This window comes from Triticum aestivum, chromosome 7B (genome assembly GCF_018294505.1).
Source record: "Triticum aestivum cultivar Chinese Spring chromosome 7B, IWGSC CS RefSeq v2.1, whole genome shotgun sequence".
In the NCBI taxonomy this organism is placed as follows: Eukaryota; Viridiplantae; Streptophyta; class Magnoliopsida; order Poales; family Poaceae; genus Triticum; species Triticum aestivum.
Genome location: NC_057813.1, coordinates 727,410,418 through 727,436,712, shown reverse-complemented (window position 1 = coordinate 727,436,712; position 26,295 = coordinate 727,410,418). Strand labels below are relative to the sequence as shown.

At 43.8% G+C, this 26,295-nt stretch overlaps 1 protein-coding gene and 1 pseudogene across 3 annotated transcripts; both read right to left on the bottom strand.

Moving 5' to 3' along the window:
- Positions 1-1,148: 1,148 nt before the first annotated feature.
- LOC123160658 (cysteine-rich receptor-like protein kinase 6) lies at positions 1,149-3,512 on the bottom strand. Of its 3 annotated transcripts, none has more exons than XM_044578486.1 (7): positions 3,300-3,512; positions 3,061-3,217; positions 2,706-2,970; positions 2,292-2,532; positions 2,032-2,182; positions 1,743-1,934; positions 1,149-1,407 (listed from the first exon to the last, which is right to left on the bottom strand). In XM_044578486.1, exons 2-7 carry the CDS (start codon positions 3,205-3,207, stop codon positions 1,345-1,347), a joined length of 1,059 nt encoding a protein of 352 aa, XP_044434421.1. In that variant the 5' UTR covers positions 3,208-3,217; positions 3,300-3,512; the 3' UTR covers positions 1,149-1,344. The 3 variants fall into 3 exon arrangements, with proteins under 3 accessions (XP_044434421.1, XP_044434422.1, XP_044434423.1); XM_044578487.1 differs by having other exon boundaries at positions 3,061-3,209; XM_044578488.1 differs by having other exon boundaries at positions 2,706-2,993; positions 3,061-3,459.
- Positions 3,513-4,452: 940 nt separating this feature from the next.
- On the bottom strand, positions 4,453-17,608 carry LOC123160657 (serine/threonine-protein kinase SAPK10-like; annotated as a pseudogene).
- Between the last annotated feature and the right edge of the window lie 8,687 nt (positions 17,609-26,295).

Sequence of the window (26,295 nt, the reverse complement as noted above, 5' to 3'; positions counted from 1 at the left end):
AATGAGTCGACCCAAGAGGTTTTTAGCAAACCCGGTGACCCAGGGAAATGCTAATCTAGTCTTGGGTAGATTTGATCCCAGTAAGGAATTTGGCCAAAAAACACAGCTTTTTTTACAAGAGAGAAAACACACTATTTTAAGTTATGAAAACTAAAAAAAATCATGCATGTAGAGAATGGATACAAGTATGTATGTGCTAAACATAAAAACTAAAACATTGTTATTTTGTGACCTGTGCAAAAATCACCAGCTGGTTGTTTTTCCAGCAAGTTGTTATAAGCTTACATTGTTTCTTTGAATCTCTGATTATTCTTTCATTTTTGCATGTGTCGCAAATGGAAGGTTTAAGTTTAGAAAAAACTATCTGCACATAATTGTTGCTAGATGCATGGGGCATACCCTGTGCCGGGCTTGCAAAAGCATGCCCTGAAATGCAAGCCTGGGCCTGGCCCCACCATAGAGAAAATGGCTATGTTGTTATTCAAAAATTATAAATAATTATTCTCGGTAGTAAGATGAATTATTATAACTATTTTTCTGGAAAGTCCAGTAATCATTCATTTCAGGCTTTATTTGAAATTCGGTAGAAATGTGAGGCCCAAGATCTGCAGGATGTTGGGCTTTGGGCCCGGCCGTTCTATTAAAAATGTGCTCTGGTAACCCAGGCCGGTTTCCACTGGGCCAGGTGGATTGTCTCCACGAGGCCTAACAGAAATGTGCTCTTACCTAAAAAAAACAGAAATGTGCTCTCGTGCTCTGTTGCCTTCCCATAAAAAAAACCTTCTGTGTTGCCTTCCCCTAAAAGGAAATCCCTTCGGTGTTGCCTCCAAACAAACAAAAAAACGTATTGTGTGTAGCCTCACTGACTATGTCTTCCTGAAAAGAAAAAGGTCTTGGGAACAGAGCTCCTACCTGATTTTCTTTACTGCATTTTAGCCGTGTGGTAGCCAAATAAAATTAGTATTTGGGAGGCGTGTTATTATTCTTCTTTTTTCCAATTCATATCGAACGGCTATGCAGGCGTCCTACTTTTGCTCTGGATAGGACGTCCGAGCTAGATAGTCTCCCCCTTTTAAATATTTGAAATCAACGAACGTAATTCTTACAAAACAAGATTAACTTGTACCATCTTAGTCAACGACTTTGCATGCTAGAGAAACAGATTCTCATTTCAAACTGACATAAGCAGAGACAACGCTAAAACTACTGTTGCATGATTAATAATAATAAAATACATTACACATACAAAATTACACTTCAATATTTCCAAAATGACATGGCAACAAAGGGTCTTCTTTCCAAATTAAAGTTACAGTCTTCCAGCAATAACAGGGCGTGCATGTTTCATTTCTTATGACCAAAAAAGGAGCTAATTGACTTCTTGGTAGTTGTAGACGGACGGGCGACCTAGAAGTTCGTATATATAGCAAGTTAGAATCATTTGAAATGTCCAAATATGCTCATCCAGATGTTTGATTTACTTAGGAAAAATATGTTTAAGTAATACAGTAACATGTGTAATAAAAATGAGAGGAAACAAAGTAAATTGTGCATTTAGTTGACACCATTATAATAAACAAGCAGATTATGCAGATAATGGCCAGGTTGCATATATCTTATTCAAAACATTTTATCCTATACACCTGAAAATGCAAAAAAAAAATGTGTTTTTTCTAAACTTTGAGGACATGAAATTAAATTTGTTCACTCAAAGATTCCTACATCCAGAACAGTAATATTACCTCGGTAACCCTTTGGCTTGGATGTAGTCCTTTGAGCGAGTTAACGATTTCTTCTATCCGAGGTCTTTTTGTTCTATCAATCTCAACACATTTTGACCCAATATCAATGCATGTTTTAACTTGTTGGAGGCTTTCATGATCCAGTGATGAATACTCGGATGTTATGTTCTCCAGCGTCCATTCTTTACGCACCTACAGAAGTGGAGTCAAGATGCTTAGTCACAATAAACAAACAAAATGTATGAAATATGCTTTGCTTATCAAATAACAAAGTGATATTTCCTCTTACTTTATCGACAAAACTTCTCGCAGATGGTTGGTCTTTTTCGCGAGGATTCTGCTCTCTGGTGGCGATCTCGATTATCACTAGGCCTAAACTGTATATGTCTGACTGAGCCGAGATTTCACCTCTGTAAAGATATTCTGGAGCCATGTACCCACTGGATCACATTAACATCAAAAGTTCATTAGGCAAAGCTGAAGCGGCAGAAGGCATATACATTGTAACCAAGGAACAACTACTGATATGAAATTTCATGGTGAGCTTACTATGATCCGACAACTGTTTGTGTGCACAGTCGGGTTTGTTCTTGGCCAAAGACCCGTGAGAGTGCAAAATCGGCGATCTTTGGCACCATATTTGCATCCAACAGTATATTTTCAGGCTTCAAATCCATATGGACAATGGGAATGTCCAACTTGTGCAGAAAATATAAGCCCTGGCAAATCCCCTTGATTATTTTGAAGCGTGTGTCCCAACTAATATCTTGTTTAGTCGAATCTTTGGGCTCTGCATATCATCAGGGTAACAAGATAAATACGGTAAACATACACTATGAGAAGTTACATGGGGTGTTGACTTGAAACTATAAACAGCATAGCAAGAATGTGATTTCCTAGCTCCAGTTTGAAATGCAAACATCAAGGACTAGTAAAAAAGAAATGCAAGATACGTTGGCATACCAAAAAGATTCTCCTGAAGGCTCCCATTAGGTAAATACTCATAGCAGATCAAGCTCTCAGTGATGTCTGCCTGGATGTATCTCTTATCAAACTGCACCAGTTTCTTCTGCGTCTCGCTGCAGAACCCAACGACCTCCACAATGTTCTCATGCTTGAGAGACATCACATTCTGGACCTCCTTGTTGAACTGCTTGTCAGCCGGCATTGGCGCGTTCTCCTGAAGCTTCTTCACCGCAATCACTCTGCCGTCATCCGGCACAATCCCCTGTTTAACCGCGTACGTGTGCTCTGTATTAGCACAGCATAAATTAACAGGAGGCAGAGGAAAACAGCAGGGGAGAAAGAGAAAGCAGACCTTGTAGAGTGTGCCGAAGGGGCTGCCGCTTATCTTGCGGTCTTCGGCGAAATCGTTGGTGATCTTCTTGAGAAAGTCGAACGGCAGCTGCTTCGGCAGCTCCGGGCTTGGCTGCTTGCTCTCCTGGGTTTGACTCCCGGAGGCCATTTCTGACGAGCTAAGAAATGTGTGGATTCATTTCGCCAAAGCAGTGCTAGATCTGAAAATAAGTAACAAGATTCACAAAATTAGGCGCTAACCTTGAGAGGAACAGTTTGGGGGGTTCCTGCGGGGAAGAGATAGGCCAGATGAATCCTTGATGTGAAGAGAGAAGCGAGGTGAATCTTAGCTAGCCGCGGGCAGGTGTGGATTTATACGGAGCTAGCAGCCCGAGGAGGAAGAAGGGTGGGTAAGTTGACCGGACTGGAGAGGCAGTTGGGTGGGTCCATGTGGATAGATGCCTAGAAAAAAGGGAAGCGCGTCTGTCACCACCTAGATCTCTTCGCCATAATCTAATTTTCTCACATGCTAACGCGTCGTTCCTGTCGTAGCGTACGTCCGCTGGATATATTTTTTTTCTTTTTTTAGCACAGCTTGTCCACTCGCGTGGTTGCAGTCTTGGATTGCTTGTCGCAGGGCCCGCAGTTTTGGGCCGCATATGGCCTGTTGGCACTTTTTCAAGTTCTTTTTTCTTTTTTGAATTTGAACTTGGCTCCTTGGCATCTGAATCTATCGCATGGGGATGGGGCTTAGTGTAATTAAGTCAGCAGCAAACACGCTCAAGCCATAGGCGTAATACTCAAGGGGCAACTTGCATTAATCAATCCCTTAATCAACAAAGTAATATGTAGCTGTTAGTTAGGCGCACTCAGCTGGCATCAAGCATACCCGGGTACGTATGCAGCTGTGCAGCTTAGTAGCTGCACTACCATTGCGTTTAAATTGCACCAGGAAGTCAGGCCATTAGTTCAGTTTTGTGGTTTTATCTCTCCCAACGAACAAATTTGGCCAAAAAAGGAAAGTGCCCAGAATTTCTGTAAAAAAAAATTATCAAAAATCCAAACTACCCATATATTCAATCTGGGAAATTTTCAACAAGTTATTCTTGAATATAAATGGAAATAAAAAAAAATTAAATACAGTCATTCTAGGACAAATTTCACCAAAAAAATGGAAGTGACAGCTTTTTTTTGCAAAAAATCTAAAAAATCCACACTACCCTCATATTCATTCTGTCAAAGTTTCAACAAGTTTTACAGAATAGAAAAAAGCCGAAACAAAAATGCACATTCAGAGCAATTTTCAGTCAAAATCTGGCGGAAAAAAAATGCCCTGATTTTTGGGGGCTATCAAGCATGGGCAGCCCAGCTAGCCGTAACCTCACCCCTCAAAAGAAAAAGAAAACTAGCGGTAACCTCAAATTTATCCCGTTATGCCATCTTGCAGCCGAGTTATTGTAGCTATATAGTTTTCCTGCTGCTATGATGTTTTGAGATTTGATACCTTGAAACATATGCAATTTGTTTCAAAATACATACGAGGGGTACTAGAATGTGGTGACGTCAAGATATGGGTCTGAATCTACAAATTCTTGCATATCATCGCCAGGGTCGCTTGGATATGGTGCCTCTGCAAGTGCTAGGATCTGTATGATCCCCTCCATGCTCTGTATCTGCTCTGCCTCCTCGGTGCTCATCGTGCTATCATCAGCCAGGAGATTCATCAAGAACCATGGATGGTTTCTTATCTCGGAGACCGTGATTCACTGTGTTTCACAATCAGCACGACAGTTATTCGGTAGTAGTAGTATCTAAAAGGAAATAATATAGAACTATGCAAAAAAAAATCGTCAGACAACGTTACATACACATAGCTAGGTAAACAAGTACTCACAGCAGCTGGGTCAGCAACAGAGATCTTAGAAATGAGGTCCCGGCACTCGCCAGATATATGCAGGTCATCTGGAACAGAGTACTCCACGCTCTGTATCCTCTGGCAATATGAAGTTCCCCTTAGTTTTGTGATCAGAATGGGTGGAGATGGAACAGAGAGTTAGATGCTGAAACAGAGAAATTAATTAACCTGAATTATCTTCCTAAAGTTTATAGGCACGTCGTCAGGACACTGGAAGGGGTAAGCGCCGACTAGCATGGCGTAGAGCGTCACTCCACAGGACCACACATCGGCGATCTGCATTTGTATGAGAAATTAACAGAGAAATAGTTCCAGATATGTATGAGCTTTCAATCGAATCCATGTATGTATGTGTAACATATCAACATTGAACGTAATTCCAATATGTATGTATGTATGTATGTATGTATGTATGTATACCTTGCCATCATATTCCCTTTGCTGAAAAACCTCAGGAGGGATGTATACCGCCGTTTGGTCAGACGCTCTGGGCGCTCCCGGCTGCGACTGACGCTACGGACCAATGAAGCAACAGAGGTTCAGGCAGAAAATATAACTCTCGAGTTTGGCATCTAGGCAGCGCAAATATGAAGCGGACTACTGCTGAAGTGAGAACGAATTCTCTGTCTTTGAGTACCTTTGAAACGCCGGGGCCGCATATCTTGAGGCGAGGAGGAGGCCCGGTGCAGCTCCCGTCCAGCAGAATGTTCTCCAGCTTCAGGTCACGATGGCATACTTGCTACACAAAATCAACACGGCACAGTTTCAATATTCCTAGCCTAGCTACTGTGATTGATAGGCCCGGTGTAAGAGCAGTAGAGCACTACTCTGTATCTACCATGGAGTGGCAGTAGCTGACCCCTGATACCAGTTGCCGGAACAGCAGACGCGCCTGAAAAAATGGCACAAGCTTTGACGGTCGGTAGGTAAAAAAACGAATTAGACAACTTACGGTGGTGAATTGGTATGCCCAAATAACTAAATGGTAAAGACCCTAATTCACACCCGAAAAGTTGTCTATAAGTGTCTTGCTCGTCTTTGGCCTTCCCAAAACAAAACAACTCACTCTTGTGAAAGTTTATCTTTAAGCCAGACAATTGTTAGAAGAGGCATAATATAAGTTTCATATTACGCGCAATAGCAATGTCATGTTCTATGAATAAGACAGTGTCGTCAGCATATTGCAAGATGGAGACACCACCATCGACCAAATGAGGAACTAAGCCCTCCACTTGACCATGCTGTTTTGCTCTGCCAATAAGAAACAGAAACAGGAACAGGATAGCACCCGCAGGATATCCTGTTTAGACTTGAGTTCCACAGCCGATCAACCGGAGTAAATAACTGATCGAGTCAGGCTAATTGCTCACGTTCTTTCTAAAGGAGAAATAAGTTCTTGATCATTTGTTTAGTAGCCTGGCTCGATCAGCTATTGCACGTACGGCATGACAAGTACGCACACAAAGTTTTTTTTTGGACAGCAAGATGCAGCCATAGTTTACTACAACCATTTGGCAGAAACCAACGGTTTTATTTAGTTTTGACAGGCAACAGAAGACAAAGTTTAGACACGCCACAGGCCGGATAGTTCAAACTGCTGGCATCACGCGCCACCACGACTTGACGAACAACAACAAAAAAAGGATCTTCAGCCACAAGAGTCTACTAAAACAGATAGCAAATGGGTAATCGACAGACTTGCAGCAAGCAGAGTAAGAAAAGCGAGCGATCAGTATCTCACTGTGATCTTGAACTCTTTAGGGTGTCGCCTGTCATTCTCTGCCTTTAGCTTCTCGAGGGCAATCTTCATTGCAGAGTAGTCTCTACCACCAGAGAGGTGCACCTCTTTGAGGTTCGTTAAGTGCTCGATGCCGTCAAAGCTGTTGTTATTGTCACCTATATACAATGAAAGGGTCTCGAGGGTTGTCATGGCTCCTTGCTCGAATCGCAGAACTTCGGGAAATTCACCAGCAAGGGACACACACAGACTTGTGAGCGCCTTAAACTTGTGTGAGGTCCGTGCAACATCTCCCTTTGAGTCCAGAAATTACGGTGCAAAATGATGTTCTTCAGGTTGGGGGACTCGCACAGAATTTCGAATAGTTGGTCATCAACAAGGAATGCGCACAAAAGCTCAAACTCTTCAAGATATGTGAGTGACCCGATCCAGGAGGGCAACCCACCCATGCTGCCAGAAATCCATATCTTACGAATGAGCCGTGGCGGCGAGACGTAATGTAGAAAGTCCAATGTATTAGCCGTGTTACCTATCTGCCCAATGTTGAGTGACCGCAGAGAGTATATCTTGCTCAGAGAGATGGCAAGCTCCCGAAGGACCTCCTCACTAGGTACGATCCTTTTCACGAAGATGTGTATCAGTTGCAGCTGTTGCATTTTACCAATCTCTTTAACAACCTCAATGTCGTCTGTGACACCAACTTTAAGCACCTCGCGCAGCGCCTTCATTTTGGAGACACCCCTGGGCGGCATCCACAGAACGTCCCAGTGACGGCTGCTGCCAAAAAACAGGCGCTCAAGTTTAAGCAACTTGATCGCAGTTTCTGGAAGGCCTTCAAGGAGCGTGCCACGCGCGTCAAGTGTCAGTAATTGCTCCAGCTTACCAACTTCCGGAGGCATCACACTGACATTTGTTTCCCTCATACTCAAGTACTTTAAGAAGGTACAACCGGCAGACATCTCTCATATGCTTGTTTTGTAGTCCTTCGCAGTGATCCAGGTCAAGTACCCTTAGTAGGGTGAATTCACCCAGTCGGTCAAGCACGTGGTGCCCTTGATTATTGAACATGCTCAGTGATCGAACATGTTTTACATTCATCTCCACATTCCTCACACCCTTTTTTTTGGATGTGAAGTCCACAGGTTCCTCTTCACCATGGATAGAGAGGCGACGAATCCTATCATATGACATCCCTTCGTACTGCCCACCTATCAGGCTAACAAAGTTAGCTTCTAGTGATTTGGACACCATGACCTCAAGTACCATGTCGTGCACTTGGCATGTCTCCATGTTAACCTCGTTTCTAACTTCCTCTTTTGCCTGAACAATCATACTCCTACTGAGAAGTTCTTCATAGTAGGCTTGGGCAACCTCCAGCAGGGTCAACCCCCGCACCTCAGTAACCAATCCTTCGGCAATCCATCTATGCAACAGACGATTCTTGTTTACCATATAATCCTCTGGGAAAATGCTAAAATACATCATGCAGCACCTTATGTCATGAGGCAGATGGTTGTAGTTGAATGTGACTATTTGCCTCATTCCCTCAAGGCTAGGTTGGCTCTCCATGTGAGATCCAATTGACTTGGAAACTCTTTCCCACATATCTTTTCCATCTGCTGAATTATAGTTTCTCAATAAGCTGGCCATGCTGATAATGGCCAGTGGAAGCCCACCACATTTTTTCAAAATATCAATCATTGCCATTTTCAGGCTATCAGGGCAAGTGGCATCCATGGACCCAAATGCTCTACTGAGGAACAACTTCTTGGAGTCTTCTGGTTCCAGCGGCTTGACCGTATAGATATACTCATTTTTATTACTGCATGCTTTAGCCACTGTTGCTATGCGAGTGGTCACTATGATTCTCCTTCCACAGTTGTTCTCTGGTAAGTTGGCTAGGATTGCGTCCCAAGCTGCTATGGTCCACACATCATCGATCACAATAAGGTACCTGGATTCATCATATGTATTCTAGAGTTAAAAAGAGTTGTGCGTGCCAAGAAGGGAAAATTTCCATGCATTAGAACAAAAAATGCATCATAGAATGTTTAATCGATACATATTAATATGTTAACCACTATTTTGGAATGTTAGCTCCGAAGTTGTTCTTATCTACTCCCTTCATTCTTAAATATAAGTCTTTTTTAGATATTTCAATAAAGACTACAAACGGATGTATATAGACATATATTCCTTCCCTTCCTAAATATAAGTCTTTTTAGAGATTTCAACACGGACAACATACGAAGTAAAATGAGTGAATCTGCACTCTAAATGTCTATATACATCCGTATGTAGTTCTTATTAATATATCTAAAAAAGACTTATATTTAGGAACGGAGGAAGTATTAGAGTGTAGATTCACTCATTTTGCTTCGTATTTAGTCTGCATTGAAATCTCTAGAAAGACTTATATTTAGGAACGTAGGGAGTGCGTATCAATACAATGAAAACCCTCGTCCCAAAAAGCCATCGCTAACGGCTCACCAAAACACCTCTTTGAAAGGAATTATCATAGGTATCTTGGCTTCCAAACCGTCTATGAGAGTGATAAACAGTTTCCAAACAAAACAATTTTTCTATGTCCAACCAGCGCATTGAGAAACAGTATAATGGGGCTACCTAGGAGCCTGCACAGCGACTTGACACTCTGCATCGTCCGATTAGCTCACCCAACGATCTGGATCCTCCAGTCGTCCTTCCGTTTCCCCACGGTCTTTTCTACCGCTTCCACCTCGAGCATCCCTGCCGGCCCAAAAGCGTTAGTGGGCTGCTGCTCCGAGGATCGATCTGGGAGCTCTCTCCTTTACTGATGCAGCCTAATGTTACGATCCGCGTGGTAGAGGAGCGAAAGAGGCGAGCCTGCGGTCATTGATCTGATCACCTCCTCCTACAGGCGACGGCGGCGGCCTCCCTAGGCCCTAGAACCGACCACCGTGTCCTCTCCCCTCGTCCGCACAACGGCGACACTCCTAGCGGCTCACAAGAGCAGGCCCACACAGTCCCTGGCTGACTATATCAGCAAAGCTGAGAGCGAGCCGATGAGGTGCCTCTCACGGGTACTAAAGGTCCTTACGAACCGGTACTAAAGGTCGTTTTTCTACAAGTGGCATAAGGGCGGAGACAAGCCATCGGCGTCATTCTCAAGCATACTTTTCAACCTGCAGCAAAGAAACAAGAGGTTGGGGAAAGGGGCGCAGCCACCGAAGTTGCCCAACGCCATGGATCTGGCGAGGTTGCATCGGTATAGAAGCCTCCTCCGACCACAAATCGCCCTTCCACATCGTTACCCTCAATAGTGACTCGAGAAAGAAGAGCTGAATCAAAGAAGGGGGTGAATATTGATCAAAATGCTACTTCATTGGGCATGTAGATGAAATGAAAACCATGTGGACTAAAGCCCCCCCCCCCTTTAGTCCCGGTTCAACACGAACCGGGACCAAAGGCCCACCACGTGGCACGACACGCGCCGTGGTCTGTGGACTAAAAGATTTTTTTTGAATTCTTCTATGAAATAAAGCAAAAACAGCCCGCCTACTGGGCCGGCAAGGCCTGCATATGACTAGAAACCCAACCTCTAGTTGGGCCAGGATGCAGGCCCGTACGACCCAGTAGGCCCCACAGGGCAGAAGACTTGCAATAGGCCCACAAAGGCCTGCTTAGAGAGGAGCTCGACACAGTTGCTGCGGCGGGGTTATAAACCGGCGTGAGCTCCTCTCAACTAGCGAGATGGGACTAAACATTATGCACTGCAGGTGGCAGCGCACCACCTTTAGTACGGGTTGGTGGCTCCAATCGGTAGTAAAGGGGGGGGGGGGGTCTTTAGTACTGGTTGGAGCCACCAACCCGTACTAAAGGCCATGACCCCTTTAGTGCCGGTTGGAGCCACCAACCAGTACTAAAGGTCACAAATAAACCGAGACTAATGCATAACCGTTCGAACCGGGACTAATCATACCATTAGTGCCGGTTCATTTACAAACCGGGACTAATGTGTCTCACGTAAAGTAGTTTTTCTACTAGTGTGCCCGTTATCTGTGTTGGATAAAGGAGATGGGTGGTGGATTGTGAATAAGCTCGATTGGTCCACGGTGCAGTGGTGGAGCTAGGGGGAACGAGCAGGGGTCACCCCCCCCCCCCCCCCCCCCCCCCCCAAACTTTTTTGGTTCACCCCAACATTACTGTTGCTAAGCAACTTCAGGATACTAAACAGACATTCCCACATGGTAATCTTAAAGTAGCTGATTTACCCTCTTTTGCAATGTAAAACTAGGATCTATCAGGTACATTCAGGATATGCCGTCAAATATTCCGTCCAAAAAAAACATATTTTGACATTATGATATTAAGGACCAAGAGGTACTGGATTCACATTTTTGTTGAAAAAAATTATTTTGTAATTCCTCGCATTGGCAAACCATGGGTTCCACATCTGTGTCTCACGTTTCCCGATGGGATTGTACAAATTTCAAAATACCCCCTCGCAGACGGTTTTTCCCAGTTACCGATGACCTCCGTCTCTGCCCCTGTTATGACGTACACCACGTCGCTTTGCCCATCACAAGGGAGAGCAACCTGTTACCTCCTACTCCAGACTTCCTCACCATGTTGTCCATGCGTATACACCTTTCTTCTCCCGCCGTGGAATCAAAGACGGCATTCTGCACTACCATGATCTCATGTGCCACCAACGATCCACCATTCCGAACTAGGACCACAAATTCCATGCGTGCACGGTGGCGTGCGAGTGCGAGGCCGCAGCATCCCTGAGCTGCATCCTCGTGAGCACAAAACTATCGGTTGCGCGCATAAATCCACATCGCCGTCACCGAGTACACGAAGAATGATTCTTTTGCTATGGAGTACTCGTTGCTATGAGATTTCACAAATAGAACCGGAGGTGGACACCAAAACGAAACTTCAGCTCACCTCCTAGCTTTTTAGAACCGCTCTCATTCTCTCCCTAACCTTCTCTCGTAGACTGCCTGTAGCGAGGTCGGCCATGTACCGTGGATTCAAGTGAACCTCCTTCCTCTATTCTCCATCGGCGTTGCCGACCGGAGTGGGAGCGAAGGGAGTAGGTTTGGTTTTTTCTTTTCATCCACATGCCGAATGAACTAGCATTTTGATCAATATTCACCCCCTTCTTTGATCCAGCTCTTCTTTCTCGAGTCCCTGTTGAGGGTAACGATGTGGAAGGGCGATTTGTGGTCGGAGGAGGCTCCTATACCGATGTGACCTCGCCAGATCCATGGCGTTGGGCAACTTCGGTAGCTGCGCCCCTTTCCCCAACCTCCTGTTTCTTTGCTGCGGGTTGAAAAGTATGCTTGAGAATACTGGATAGGCAGCCCACTACATTGAAGACAAACAGGCAGATCGGCCTGGAAAATCCTATCTGCCGCATTCTACGGCAGTTTGTGGACACTTCGCACAGGACGGGAGCGACCAGCGATCGACATGGGCCGGCCCAATTATCAGCAAAGTACGAGCTACAGTACCGGGCGGTTTTGGGAAGGTTCCAGTCGGTTTTTTCTTGTTTTAAGAACCTTCTAGAAGGTAAGGGAAGGTTCGTGAACTTGTTTTATGCCTTTCTCTGTTTCTTTTTCGTTATTTTCCTGTTTTGCCTATATTTTTTTTTCAGTTTTCTTTCCTTTTTCGTTTTTTATTTTCTTTGTTTCTTTTTTCTTTCCTTTATCTTTTCATTTTTTAACAAATCTTTAGAAATATTTTTTTTCAGTTTTTCAAATTTTGTTCAAAAAATTAAATTAATGTTCAGAAGTTCAAAGATTGTTTACTTCATTTTAAAAAATGTCCTAAAACTTGAAAACATTTAGAGTTTCCAAATTTTAAAAAAGGTTCAATTATTTCATTTTTTTATGTATTAAAAACTGTCCGCATTCTCAAATTTTGTTTAGGATTTTCAATTGTTCTTGATTTAAATCTTTTGTTTTGTAAATTCAAAAAATGTTCAGGATAATCAATTTTTTGTTCCCATGCTCAATGTTTTTCTCTAGATTAGAAAATGTTCAATGTTTCAAAAACATGTTCGGGATTTCAAATACTTTTTGTTCCCATGTTCAAATTTTGTTCCCAATTTCACAAATTTTGTTCTCACTTTCATAAATCAAAAAATGTTCGTGTTATAAATTTTTGTTCACGAATTAGAATTTGTTCGGATTTAAAAAATTCCATTTTCGAAAATTGTTCTCAAATTCGAAAATGTTCCAGTTTTCCAAATTTGTTCACAAATTCAGAAAACTTTCTTGTTTTTAAATATTTTTACAAATCAAAACATGTTTGAGAATTTTGGAAAATTGTTCCTGTTTTCCAAATTTGTTCACAAATTCAGAAAGATTCATGTTTCCAATTTTTTCACAAAATAATATATGTTTGGGATTTTTCAGAAAATGTTCCTGTTTTCGAAATTTGTTCAGAAATTCCGACAATGTTCTTTTTCTGAAAAAAATTCAGTTTTTTTTGGAAAAAATTGTTTACAAAGTTGAAAAATGTTTCCGTTCCATAAAACACTCAGGGTTGTTTCAGAAAAAAAATGCGTTCTGAATTTCTAAAAATATATCGGATCTTTGATGGATGTTTGGTATTTATTGGTTTACGTTGCTCCTTGTTCAATAACCTTCGTTGGCCTAACTGGTTGTGTCGCGTGAACTATTCCAATTGATTGTGTGGTCGATCCTATGCACGGGCGGCTTAATTGTTAGCTACTACAGTACGTGCTCGCAGCCTGTTTCCTCCGTGGGCCTGCCCAGATAGACACCCGCCTATGCGAACCTGCGGCTGTTTGCCGCAAACAGCGGCATATAGGAGTTCCCGATCGGCCTGGCTGACGACAGATCGTCATTTATTTCGACCCCGACACACGAACTCGCAGCTCCTAGGGCAGTTTACCGATTGCAAAGGGCGGCGGGGCGGAACAGCGCCTCGCAGCCGATCAACACCGATGGCCGAAGCTGTCACGGCGCGTCCGTGATTGCGGCGATTCGCTAGAAAATTTGTGGTCTGTCGCTCCTTCCTTAATTTGCTCGGTGTGATAGTACCGATCCGCATTAGGATTTACCAATTTAGGTTGTAGCAATTTCTTGATTTAGATGAAATTAGTTAGGTGCAACAATCTCTTGTTTTATCCTCACGGATTGACACCACAAATTACACATGGCACACTGATTCTATCATTTGGATTTAATTTTTCACCATTTTCTCTGTGTTTGTATAGTCGTGATGATGAAAAGAAAAATGTATCACACACTGATTCTATCATTTATATTTAATTTTTCACAGATTTTGTCTGGGTTTGTGTAATCGTGATGAGGAAAACAAAATGCATTCGTAGGTTCCAGCAAACAACAAGAGCCATATAGAGCTATCAAAATCATTCAATATATTTGCAATGTTAAAAAAATTGGTTGTTGGCTTTCGCCCCCCCCCCCCCCCCCTATGTCTAATTCCTGGCTCCGCCCCTGCCTCGGTCTGCTGGAAGATCCTCTCCTCCTCTTCTTTAAGGAAAGCCACCATATTGGTGGATATAGGGGAGAAGCAAGGTGGAGCCTAAGATGCAATTTTAGGGGAAGTGGTTCATATCCACTAGTGTGTCCTTATGGAAAAATATCCATTAGTGTTAATGGTAGTGCTATGGCGCCTTCTTTGGATGCGTGCTCCATGTACGCCCTCGGTGAATCTTCTCACTGAAAGGCGGACATGTAGTGTGTTGGTGTCTGGTCATGTTATTCGTCATTGCTTGGATGCGGAAAGGAAGGCAGTGGATCGGTAGCTTTGATTCATTCTCTTCCTTCTTGAACGGTACAAGGAGCGGTGGGAACCCGGCAGTCCCAAGTGGTCACTTTGCCGATGAGGACGTGAATGTTTCCAAGTTGTTGTTGTTGTTTGGACCCTTGCGTTGTTTCAATTTCTGTTCGTACTCTGATTGCTGTGGCTGCAGCTCGATCTTGGCAAATCTCTCAAATGGATGTCAAAAATGCTTTCCTTCATGGTGATCTACATGAGTTTTTTCTATATGCAGCCACCTCTGGGTATTGAAGTTCCTGATGGTCATGTTTGTCGCCTTCGAAAGGCCCTCTATGGGAAAAAAGCAACCACCTCGTGCTTGGTTTGAGCGGTTCAGCTCTGTGGTTCAAGCTGGAGTGTAATTCCAGATATTTTGCTAGGGTCCTTCCTGTATGTTTTAGGGATTTTTATGTGAATTTATGTTTTTCTTCCAGTCTCGCTGTCAGATGTTCTGTACCACCGCTTGACGGTTAATAAAGTATCTAGGGCCTTAGAGCCCCTACTTGTGCTAAAAATGGATTTCAGTAAAAACCTGATGTTTTTAAGCTTGTCAAATCCAATGCATTTTTTAAGGCAACTTACATTGTTGCGGCATGGAAATTTTCTTTGGTGTGTATGGCAAATCCTTGCCATGATCAAATTTTTGCTAGGATTTGCCATGCTCGCGGAAGGAGATTCCGTGCCACGACAAAGTAATTTGGCATAAAAAATATTTGATTTGCCGTCAGATGTTTAACATTCTAGTAAAAAAAGCACCCAAACAGCTCGGGACATGCTACCACGACCAACAATTACGAAATGACCAAGGTTTTCGTACAAGTCATGTACACAAACTTTGACCAGGTTTATAGAGAAAATAATTTATATGTACAATACCAAATGAAAATATGGTCCATGATGAATTTAATGGTATTGATTTTGTATTCTAGACTTTTTTACTATAAATTTGGCCAAAGTTTACAAGGAACTTAGAGAAAAAGGTGGTATCACAAACAGGAGAAACTCTGGGAACTAACTTATACTAAAACAAGCTACTGTGGATTCCCTTGAAATGAAGTGTGTGAAGCTAAAAAAACTGACAAGTAATTAAGTACTCCCTCCATTTTTATTTACTCTGCATATTATGTTTCTCTAAAGTCAAATATATACTTTCAACAAGTTTGTAGAAAAACATATACACATATATACCACCCAATCAATAGAATTGGATTCATCGTTGCATATATTTTCATATCATAGAAATTTGTTTCTGTAAATGTTCATATTGTTTTCTGGAACTTGGTCAAACTTTATAAAGTTTGATTTTAGTCAAAGCTAATATGCAGAGTAAATAAAAAGGAGGGAGTGTTAACTAAGCAAGTATTACCTCTTGTCCTGGAGCGCCTTTTCCAAAGTCATACTTTCTTCAACCTTGATGCCTTCCTTGTTATGTACTTTCGGCTTCAAGATCTGCCGAGTGATGCGCTCCAGAAGCCCCAGCATGTCCTTCTCGGCATCGAAGATCTGGGATACAGAAACTTGTGCTTGGCGTTGAAATTCGGGCTCCAGCTGCCGGCACACCTCCATCGCCAGCGTAGTCTTTCCAAGCCGTCCAAACCCCACGATGGAGATCACCTTAAGCTTCATGTCATTATCTGGGTCATCCACCGCCTTCACCCTCTCTCCAAGGATGTTAGCCTGCCCGGTGATGCCGACGAGCTGGCCTGGGTCGTGGGCAGGGCCAAGCGCATACGGGGATGAGGACCCTGCCCGCGGAACGGGGGCTAAAGCTAAAGGAGAGCGGCGCAGTGCCTCTCTGCTGACGCCATACCGCGCATGGCGCTCACTGATGGCTGCCGCACGGGCGCGAAGGTCCTTGATGTCGCCTGCTAGGCGATGTCGAGGAAAAAGCGTGGCAAGCACGCGTTTGGACCAAGCGACAAGGCCGTCGCTACGCCGGCACCTGATCCGGAAAATGTAGAGGTGGATGCAGTCCTCCGAATCGTACGCGAGCTCGCGCACCTGCTTCATCCACTCCCGGACGAAGTGGTCCACGCCGCCCTCGTCAGCTTCGGAGTGCATGCGGAGGATGGCGTTCATGGTGGCCAGCTCGTCTCTGAGCTCAGCCACCTCGCGGCCGACGCCGCGGAGCTGCCGGTACTCCTCACCCACCACCAGCCCGACGGTGGAAACAAGCTCCGCCGCGCCTTCCATTCTCTCTCCGTATTCTCTCTTGATGGCTGGATATGCAGATCTAGTTTGAGATGCTCTTCTAGCTATGAAGGGGACATATATACAACGCAGACATTAAAAGAGGTAGCCTCGTACGTACTAGGAGTATATTGCAATGTTCACAGCCAACAGCAACGGCGAAACGCCCACGTGATCGACTATCGAATACAGCATAGTCTTTGTATGGAAAGACACGAAATGAACTTAGAATACTGTCCATCGACTGGCTCGAAATATTCGACCCGCACATTTTGATCGATCTCCTGTCTCTTTTGTCAGTTAACTATACGGTGCCCCACGCATCTACGTTGCTGTGCTTATCTTTTTATAATCTTATACATTAGCCCCTCTGGCAAACATTTGTAATTTTAGAAAAAACTTGTAGCCTTTGTAGATATAAGAACACATATTTGATTATCAGTGGCGGATCCAGGATTTGAAGTTACCAGGGGCGGACTTCTGAAGGAAACAAAAAATCGAAGCCACAATACAATCAAATAAGACAATCAAAAAAATAATTGGCCAAGAGTATGCATGCAGGCAAGACGGTCAACACAATAAATTTATCAAAGTAGTTTACGTCTCAAGAACTAGGCCAACACGACAACAAATTAAACATATAGAAGATAGAACTGGATAGAAGACTAGGGGCGAGCGAAAGAACCTGGTCCTTGTTGCCTCTGTTGGCTGCTCGTTTCTTATTTTGAGCAGGGACAGTGGCGACCATGGCGGCAGCGGCGACTCCGCTTCCCGTGTGGACGGCATCGCGAACAGGCGGACTCACTTCTCCTTCTTCCTCTAGCACCATCGGCTGGACAGACCTGCGCAGCGTCGGCGACTGCGAGACGGCAGTGGAGGCGGCGCCGCGTCGGCAGGGCGTGATCGCTCGAGGCATGAGTTCAGGACGACCGGTTCCACGATCGATAGAAAAGTATATTGTGTACGTGAAAATCAGGCTGCCGAACATAGCATAACTAATGGGCTCATCTAATTTTTATTGGGCTTACTACTTGATTGGCCCATCTATAGCTAGCGAGCAGTTACCTGCCCAATCGTTTTCCTCTTCCCTCGTTGACAGCTTGAGACCTGATTCCTTCGAGCGAACCTTCCATGGTGGCCGCCGGGCAAAATCAGTAGGGGGGTATCCTAGGTTTCAAAAATTTACCCGGGGCGGCCGCCCCTACACGACCCCACGGTGGAGCTGCCCCTGTTGATTATCACTTTGTCATATACTTGACGATACGCATCCTGCGCATTTGTTGCGGCCTGCGGAGATATTTGTTAGAAAAAGAGATGCTATAAAAAAACTAGGAAAAAAAGTTTATACACCCATTATTAGTTGTTTGCTGACTTACTTTTCGCGGGCACTCAACAAACAGTGTATTTGCCAAATTTTGTATTAAAAACATCCGGCAAACAAAACGAGATTCCATAACGCAGGGCATCGGTCAAGAACATCATGAAAACAACCAAAACAAATGGAAGATTCGACCCCTGTATGTCAATATATATGCTGTCTCTTTTATCAGTTTGACTATATGCATAATGACCCACGCACATCTATGTCGTTATGTAATATGAATGCATGCATCTTACTGATGCAGAGGTCGGGTGTCACTAGTAGAAAAACACTTAATAGTCCCGGTTCGTGAGGGCCTTTAGTCCCGGTTCATGAACCGGGACTAATGGGCCGTTACTAATACCTCTACCCATTAGTTCCGGTTCAAACTAGAACCGGGACTAATGTGCCTCCACGTGGCTCTATGCGCCGAGCCCAGTCAGGGGGGCTTTGGTACCGGTTGGTGGCTTCAACCGGGACCAAAAGTCCATGTTTTTTTTTGGAAATTGACTGCTTTAGGGGTTTTGGGGGTTATTTTTAGGTTGTTATATTAGCTAGCTAATAGAGAGAAGTGTCCTCTCTTATATCTTCGTCCTTGGTTTACCAACGCTGCTGCTATATATGTTCATTTTACCCGCTGATATAATAACTCATGCATGCTCGCATACATCAGCATATATAATAACAAGTACTCGTCCTACTAATCATGCATCATCATACAACCTCTACTCGTTATTAATAATAAGTCATACGATCATCATCCTCATAGTCATCGAACCCAACCCTACATAATTGTTCTTAACACATGATCATCAGTATCAGGTAGGACATAAACACCCTTAAGGTAAAATATCATAAAACAATATAGACCCTGACTCTCCATTATGAAGAATGGCGATCATCCTGTCTCCAATTTTTGCCCTTCGCTGAATGTCGCTTCCAAGAAGCTCCTTACGACTGTCCATACATTTTTTCCATTCTTTGATTCTCAGGTCTCCACTTATTTTAGTAACCCGGTATGAACAGTTGAGATTCGTAGGATGACCTGGTTGTATGTTCAAAACATGAAGGCTACCGTGTGTATACATCAGATGAGGCACACAATCATTCGGGATTATCTATTGAAAAACATAGTAATAACTTCGTAGCTAGCAATGATATGATGTACTAGTTTTAGAAGTGTGCAAAAAGATGCACGGATGTTGTAATAGTACAAAAATCTTACCAGGGTATCTCCATGGTAGTTACCATAGTTCAACACGTGCACTAGTGGCACATATTGATCATAATGTTGAGGAGTTCGATGGTAGGCATTGTAATTGTCAAGATCAGTACAAAATGCGACCAGATGATTTTTCTCTTGATAAGTTAGTTCGGAGCCTTTGGTGTAGTAGGTTCTGTCTACCATCTTCCGCACATTCTTTGAAGAATGAAAATAGGCTATCAATGGAGAATAAGTTGTCAACTATTTTGAAATAAACAATATAAATTACTTAATAACTATGTTAAGCTCACATGGGGGAAAAATTGGAGGTGTATCCACAAGGACGAAAATCGTAGGTCTCTCTTGCTCGATTGTAGGATCACCAAGATCCATGGTAACAAGCATACCCTCATCAAAACCATACATCTTGCAAAGTGCTTCCCAATTTTTGCAACCAAAATGGGTTACACTCTAAGCATTGTACAGCTTTACTTGAAAATCCACACCATGATGGGTACTTAGGATAATTTTTTTGGTTTCGAAACTTTCATGGTTTTCAAAACCCATCCTCTCCAAGACATAGCGTCTTGCAAAGCATGGGATAAGCTAGTCGAATTGGAAAAGATGAAAAATATTGTCATGATTAAAATAGTTGAAGTCATGAGTAATTACGAAAAAAAACTTTTATCGTCGGTTGCGTACCGTATGAACATCGAAGGTCTCCTCGAGCTTAATGCTGAAGCGACAATCTTCGTCCAGCACAATGAACCTGTCGCAGATACCTCGGTCGTCGTGGCACCAGTCGCACTCCCCCGGGCGGTTTTCATCATCCGATGAGTACGACATTTCCGGCCTACGTTCATAATTCAAATATTAAACTAGATCATTATTATTAATCACGGGTTGACTATCGATGATCGATGTACGTAGCTCCTCCTTTCATTCCCGAATGCATTATTATATCAAATTGTCTAGCACACGGGAATGAAGGAGAACTTATCCAATATGAGCATTCAATAAGCAAAACCAAATCATAAAATAAAGTATAGTAATCAAATTAGCATGCATTCAATAATTATAAGCAAAAGTACATCATCTCTTGGTGTCCGTACATCGTCGAATATTATCACTAATACAACTAGAACCATAGTGCCCGACGGGTATCGACGCGAGCGGTGGACACCCAAAGATAAGGAACCATCACAGGATCATCGCTCCAATGAGATCCCTGAAGAACCTGCCAGGCATTGTCGAATCTGCCCTCCAATGCAACCATGTAGCGACGGACGTGCTCGTCCTCCTCGCTGACACGGTGACGTACCACCTCCGGGGTGTCCGGATGCCTCACCACCGTCACTGGCCCACGCGACCGCCACCAAACAAGGATCGGGTCAACAACGGGCTGCCTCGTCACCAATCTACGTCCCCCGGAAGGTAGCACCTCCCAATACCAGCCCGGCGGAGCCCAGTCCCGAACATGGCCCCGATCAAGCAGGCCTCCACCGCCTAGTCGACGACGACGAGGATGCGGGATAGGCATCGCCGACGTTGATGCGGCAACTACTTCTATATATAGTTAAATAAAAGTAGTTTTATTAATTAAATCAACTATCTAGTTCAACTACTAAGCACTTACTAAAAACAAACTACTTCTATATATAGTAAAATAAATTAGTTTATTAAATCAACTAGCTAGTTCAACTATATATAAGCTACTTCTTATTACTACACATCTAATCTAACAAAAAATCATTAATTGCTACACATCTAATCTAACAACTATATATAAACTACTTCTTATTACTACACATCTAAACTATATACAAAAAAATCATTAAAATTCTATGAACAAAATTAATTACTACACATCTAATCTAATCTAACAAAAAAATCTAATCTAACAAAAAAAATCTATGAACTACATATCTAAATTACAACACACATCTAATCTAACAAAAAAATGTAATTAATCTAACAAAAAAATCTAACATAATATAAACAAATTAATTTCTACACATCTAATCTAACCAAAAAAAATCTAATCTAACAACAAAATCTATGAACTACATATATCTAAATTACTACACATCTAACCTAATAAAAAAATCTAATTAAATCTAACAAAAAAATCGAAGGCGACGGCAAGGTGCTCACGTACGGCGACGGCAACGGCGACGGCGACGGCGAAGGCGACGACGAGGGGGTGGCAAGGGCCGGGGCGACGGGGCGGCGCGGGCCGGGGCGGCGGGGCGCGGCGCGGGCGGGCTGGGCGGGGCGCGCGGGCGGCGACGGCGCGGGGCGGGGCGGCGCGGGGCGGCGACGGCGTCGGGGCGTGGCGGGGCGGGGAGGCGACGGCGAGGTGGCGGCAGGGAGACGCGCGGCGACGGGAGTGGAGCAGGAGAGATCGAATACTGCCAAGTCCTGTATATATAGGAAGAGCATCGGCCCCGGTTCATGGCACCAACCGGGACCAGTGGCCCCTTTAGTCCCGGTTGGAGCCACCAACCGGGACCAAAGGCCTCTTTTCAGCAGCCCAAAGGGCGGGAAACGAAGACCTGTGGTCCCGGTTGGTGGCTCCAACCGGGACTAAAGGGGGGGATTTGGTACCGGTTGGTGCCACGAACCGGTACCAATGCAACCCTTTAGTTCCGGTTGGTGCCACCAACCGGGACTAAAGGCCATGTGCTGCCCGCGTCGCATCACGAAAGTTGAGTCCCACCTCGCTAGCTGAGGGAGCTCGAGAGTGGTTTATAAGCACCAGTCCCGCTGCCCTCTTGAGCTCCTCTCAAATGCAGGCTTACGGGCCTAAACGCACTATATGTGCCTGTGGGCCTATTGGGCCTATTGCGGGCCTGAATCCTGACCCATTGTTGGGTTTCTAGTCGTATTCAGGCCGTGGTAGCCCTTTAGGTAATCCTTGACCATATCATGTACATCAGCACCAGTACGGTGGCGAGGCTTCATTCGGTGATCCGCCTCACCTTTGAAATGCTTGCCTTTCTTTCTTATGGGATGCCTGCTCGGAAGAAATCGACGATGTCCCAGGTACACATTCTTCTTACAACTATTCAAATATATACTGTCGGTATCATCCAAACAGTGCGTGCATCCGCGGTATCCCTTGTTTGTCTGTCCTGAAAGGTTACTGAGAGCAGGCCAATCATTGATGGTCACGAACAGCAACGCCTTTAGGTCAAATTCTTCCCCCATGTGCTCATCCCACGCACGTACACCTGTTCCATTCCACAGTTGTAAGAGTTATTCAACTAATGGCCTTAGGTACACATCAATGTCGTTGCCGGGTTGCTTAGGGCCTTGGATGAGCACTGGCATCATAATGAACTTTCGCTTCATGCACAACCAAGGAGGAAGGTTATACAAACATAGAGTCACATGCCACGTGCTATGGTTGCTGCTCTGCTCCCCAAAAGGATTAATGCCATTTGCGCTTAGACCAAACCATACGTTCCTTGGGTCACCTACAAACTCCTCCCAGTACTTTCTCTCAATTTTTCTCCACTCCGAACCGTCAGCGGGTGCTCTCAACTTTTCGTTTTTCTTACGGTCTTCTGCGTGCCACCGCATCGCCTTCGCATGCTCTTTGTTTTGGAATAAACGTTTCAACCGTGGTATTATAGGAGCATACCACATCACCTTGGCAGGAATCTTCTTCCTGGGGCGCTCACCCTCGACATCACCAGGGTCATCGCGACTGATCTTATAACGCAATGCACCGCATACTGGGCAAGCATTCAAATCCTCGTACTCAACGCGGTAGAGGATGCAGTCATTAGGGCATGCATGTATCTTTTGCACCTCTAACCCTAGAAGGCAGACAACCTTCTTTGCTTCATACGTACTCTCGGGCAATTCGTTGTCCTTTGGAAGCATATTCTTTATCATTACCAGCAACTTTCCAAATCCCTTGTCAGATACACCATTCTCTGCCTTCCATTGCAGCAATTCGAGTGAGGTGCCCAACTTTTTTTGTCAGCTTCGCAATTCGGGTACAACAATTTCTTGTGATCCTCTAACATGCGCTGCAACTTCGTCCTCTCCTGATCACTTGCGCAGTTTCTCTTTGCATCGGCAATGGCCCGACCTAGATCATCAGCGGGCTCATCTGATGCCTCTTCTTCAGCTTCTTTCTGCATTGCCGGCTCAGCTTCTTCCCCCATTGTTGTATCATCGTATTCAGGGAACCCATGGCCAGGATAGCCGTCGTCGTCCTCTTCTTCTTCATTGTCTTCCATCATAACCCCTATTTCTCCGTGCTTTGTCCAAACATTATAGTGGGGCATGAAACCGGACTCAAATAGGTGGACGTGAATGGTTCTTGACATAGAGTAATTGTGACCATTCTTACAGCCAGCACATGGACAAGGCATAAAACCATCCGCCCGCTTGTTTGCCTCAGCGGCAAGCAGAAAAGTATGCACGCCATTAATGAACTCGGGAGAGCATCTGTCATCATACATCTATTGTCGGCTCATCTTCATTACACAACACCGAATAGACCAAATTAATACAAGTTCATACATAAAGTTCATACATAAAGTTCATATACAACACTTAATTAAATGCAACATACAAATAACTCTCTAGCTAAAGAATTTAAATGCAACAACAAATGCGATGAAGATCACAATTAAGGTAACAATTGATCCAACAGCATAATGATACCAAGCCACACTATCAATGGCATATTTTCTAATCTTTCTAATCTTCAACCTCATTTTCTCCATCTTGATCTGGTGATCATCGACGACATCGGCAACATGCAACTCCAATTCCATCTTCTCCCCCTCAATTCTTTTCAATTTTTCTTTCAAATACTCGTTTTCTCTTTCAACTAAATTTAACCTCTCGACAATAGGGTCGGTTGGAATTTCCGGTTCACATACCTCCTAGATAAAAATATCTATGTCAACTTGATGGGCATAATTTGTCATAAACACGAAATGCAACAACTAGTTTTAAAAGAGAATATGCCACATCCGAATCATAACAAGGATGAGGGCCGACGGGGACGGATATCAAAACCATGGCACTATGTATAACAAACAACGTACGGGTAAGATAATTATACGAGTAACTATATATCCAAATCACATAAACATCAATTTGGTAATGTAAAACATTCATGAACAAGAGCCTCACCAGAAGGTGGTGCCGGCGACGGGACGGTGCGGGCGATCGACGGTGGTTACGACGGAGATTTAGAAGGCACTAAGTAAACCACACCTACATATGCAAACTAAGTGTTATTTTTGTGCTCAGATTGCATATAAATCCAATACTAGCAAATATAATTATTCCTCCCAAATTAATCACTATACAAAGCATTGCAAGAGCTAATCTAGCAATGAGAGTTGAAAGGACAAAGTTGCTAACCTTTGTGATCATTTGAATGGATGGGGGCCTTGAAATCTTGACAAATTTTGGGCAAAATTTGTGAGGAGCTCGAGGAGAGAGGGGGAAGAACAGAGGAAGTGAGAGGAAAGGGGAAGAACAGAGTGGCTCGGGGGGGACGAAGGGTTTATGTACGTTGCCTTTAGTACCGGTTTGTGCCACGAACCGGTACTAAAGGTGCTGGAGGGGCCCCAGACTGACAACACCCTGCCACCATCCTCTTTAGTACCGGTTTGTGCCATGAACCTTACAATAGGTTCGCCACGAACCGGTACTAATGAGAACGGCCGGCTAGCCGTTGGAACCGGCACTATTGGACACATTAGTGCCGGCTCAAAACCAAACCGGCACTAATGTGTCTCGTATTAGGTCCTTTTTCTACTAGTGAAAAAGAGCTGATTCTTTTGATGTATAGCTTACAGTGTTCCACAACGGCCTTCAATCATGGTTTGTGATTTTTCATCTAGTCTTGACAGGCCAAAGTCCGTAATCTTTGGCACCATATGATTATCTTGTAGTATATTGGCAGGTTTCAGATCCATATGATATATATGTTTTTCTTTGTGCAGATGATGCAACCCTTCACAGATTCCCTTAATTATTTGGTAAGGTATATTCCAATCAAGTCCCCTTAATTCATCTGCAGAGAAACAAAGAGTAGCAGCAAAGCATGAAATCATCCAAATTTGATTTGTTCATTGCAACATCTGTGTTGTTCTAATCTTATCTCCTACTGACGATACTGACTCAAAAGGTAGAAGTGAACGAAAAAGATATACTATAAGCAAAGATAAGAGCTCCATAACATGTAAGATTGACAAACCGGTAATATGTTCTTGTAGGCTTCCATTGCTGATATACTCAAAACAGAGCAATCTTTCTCTTATTTCAGCATAAATATGTTGCCTTGATCCTTCGATTTTTATTGCTGTCTGTTCTGTGCTGGCACAGAAGCCGAGAAACCGTACTACATTTTGATGGTTAACCGTCAACAGGCTATCAACTTCACGATAAAATAGCTTCTCGTCGACTGAATGGTTGTTTCTAATTCTCTTCACAGCAACACACCCATTTGGAAGGATGCCCTGAGCATTTCAAGCATTTTAGAGCCATGTTGTAAAATTTGATGGTGCAGTGCAATAAAAACATGGAGATAACTGGATATGTGGCAACTGATTTAACAATAACCTTTTCTTTCTGAGAGAGTACAAAGTAGACGCACCGAAACATGCACAGTTTGTAAAAATGCTACGAAAATATTCACTAGTAGAAAAAGGGCCTAATGTGAAGCACATTAGTCCCAGTTTGTAACAAACCCGACAATAATGTGATCGTTAGTGTCGGTCCAAACAGCTAGGGGGCGGAGATCATTAGTACCGGTTCGTGGCGCCCCTTTAGTACTGATTAGTGCCACGAACCGGTACTAAAGTGGCTGTTGCAGGCTGTGGTCAGGCTGGGGGCCCAACAACATCTTTAGTACCGGTTCATGCCACAAACCGGCACTAGAGGTTCCTAGTTAACAGCGGTTTTTTAGTCCCACCTCGCTCCGCTAACAGAGTTTTTACCACCTTAAATATGTTACTTCTCAAACTATCGCAACCACTTGGTCTTCATTGAAATCTATGTGTAGAATTT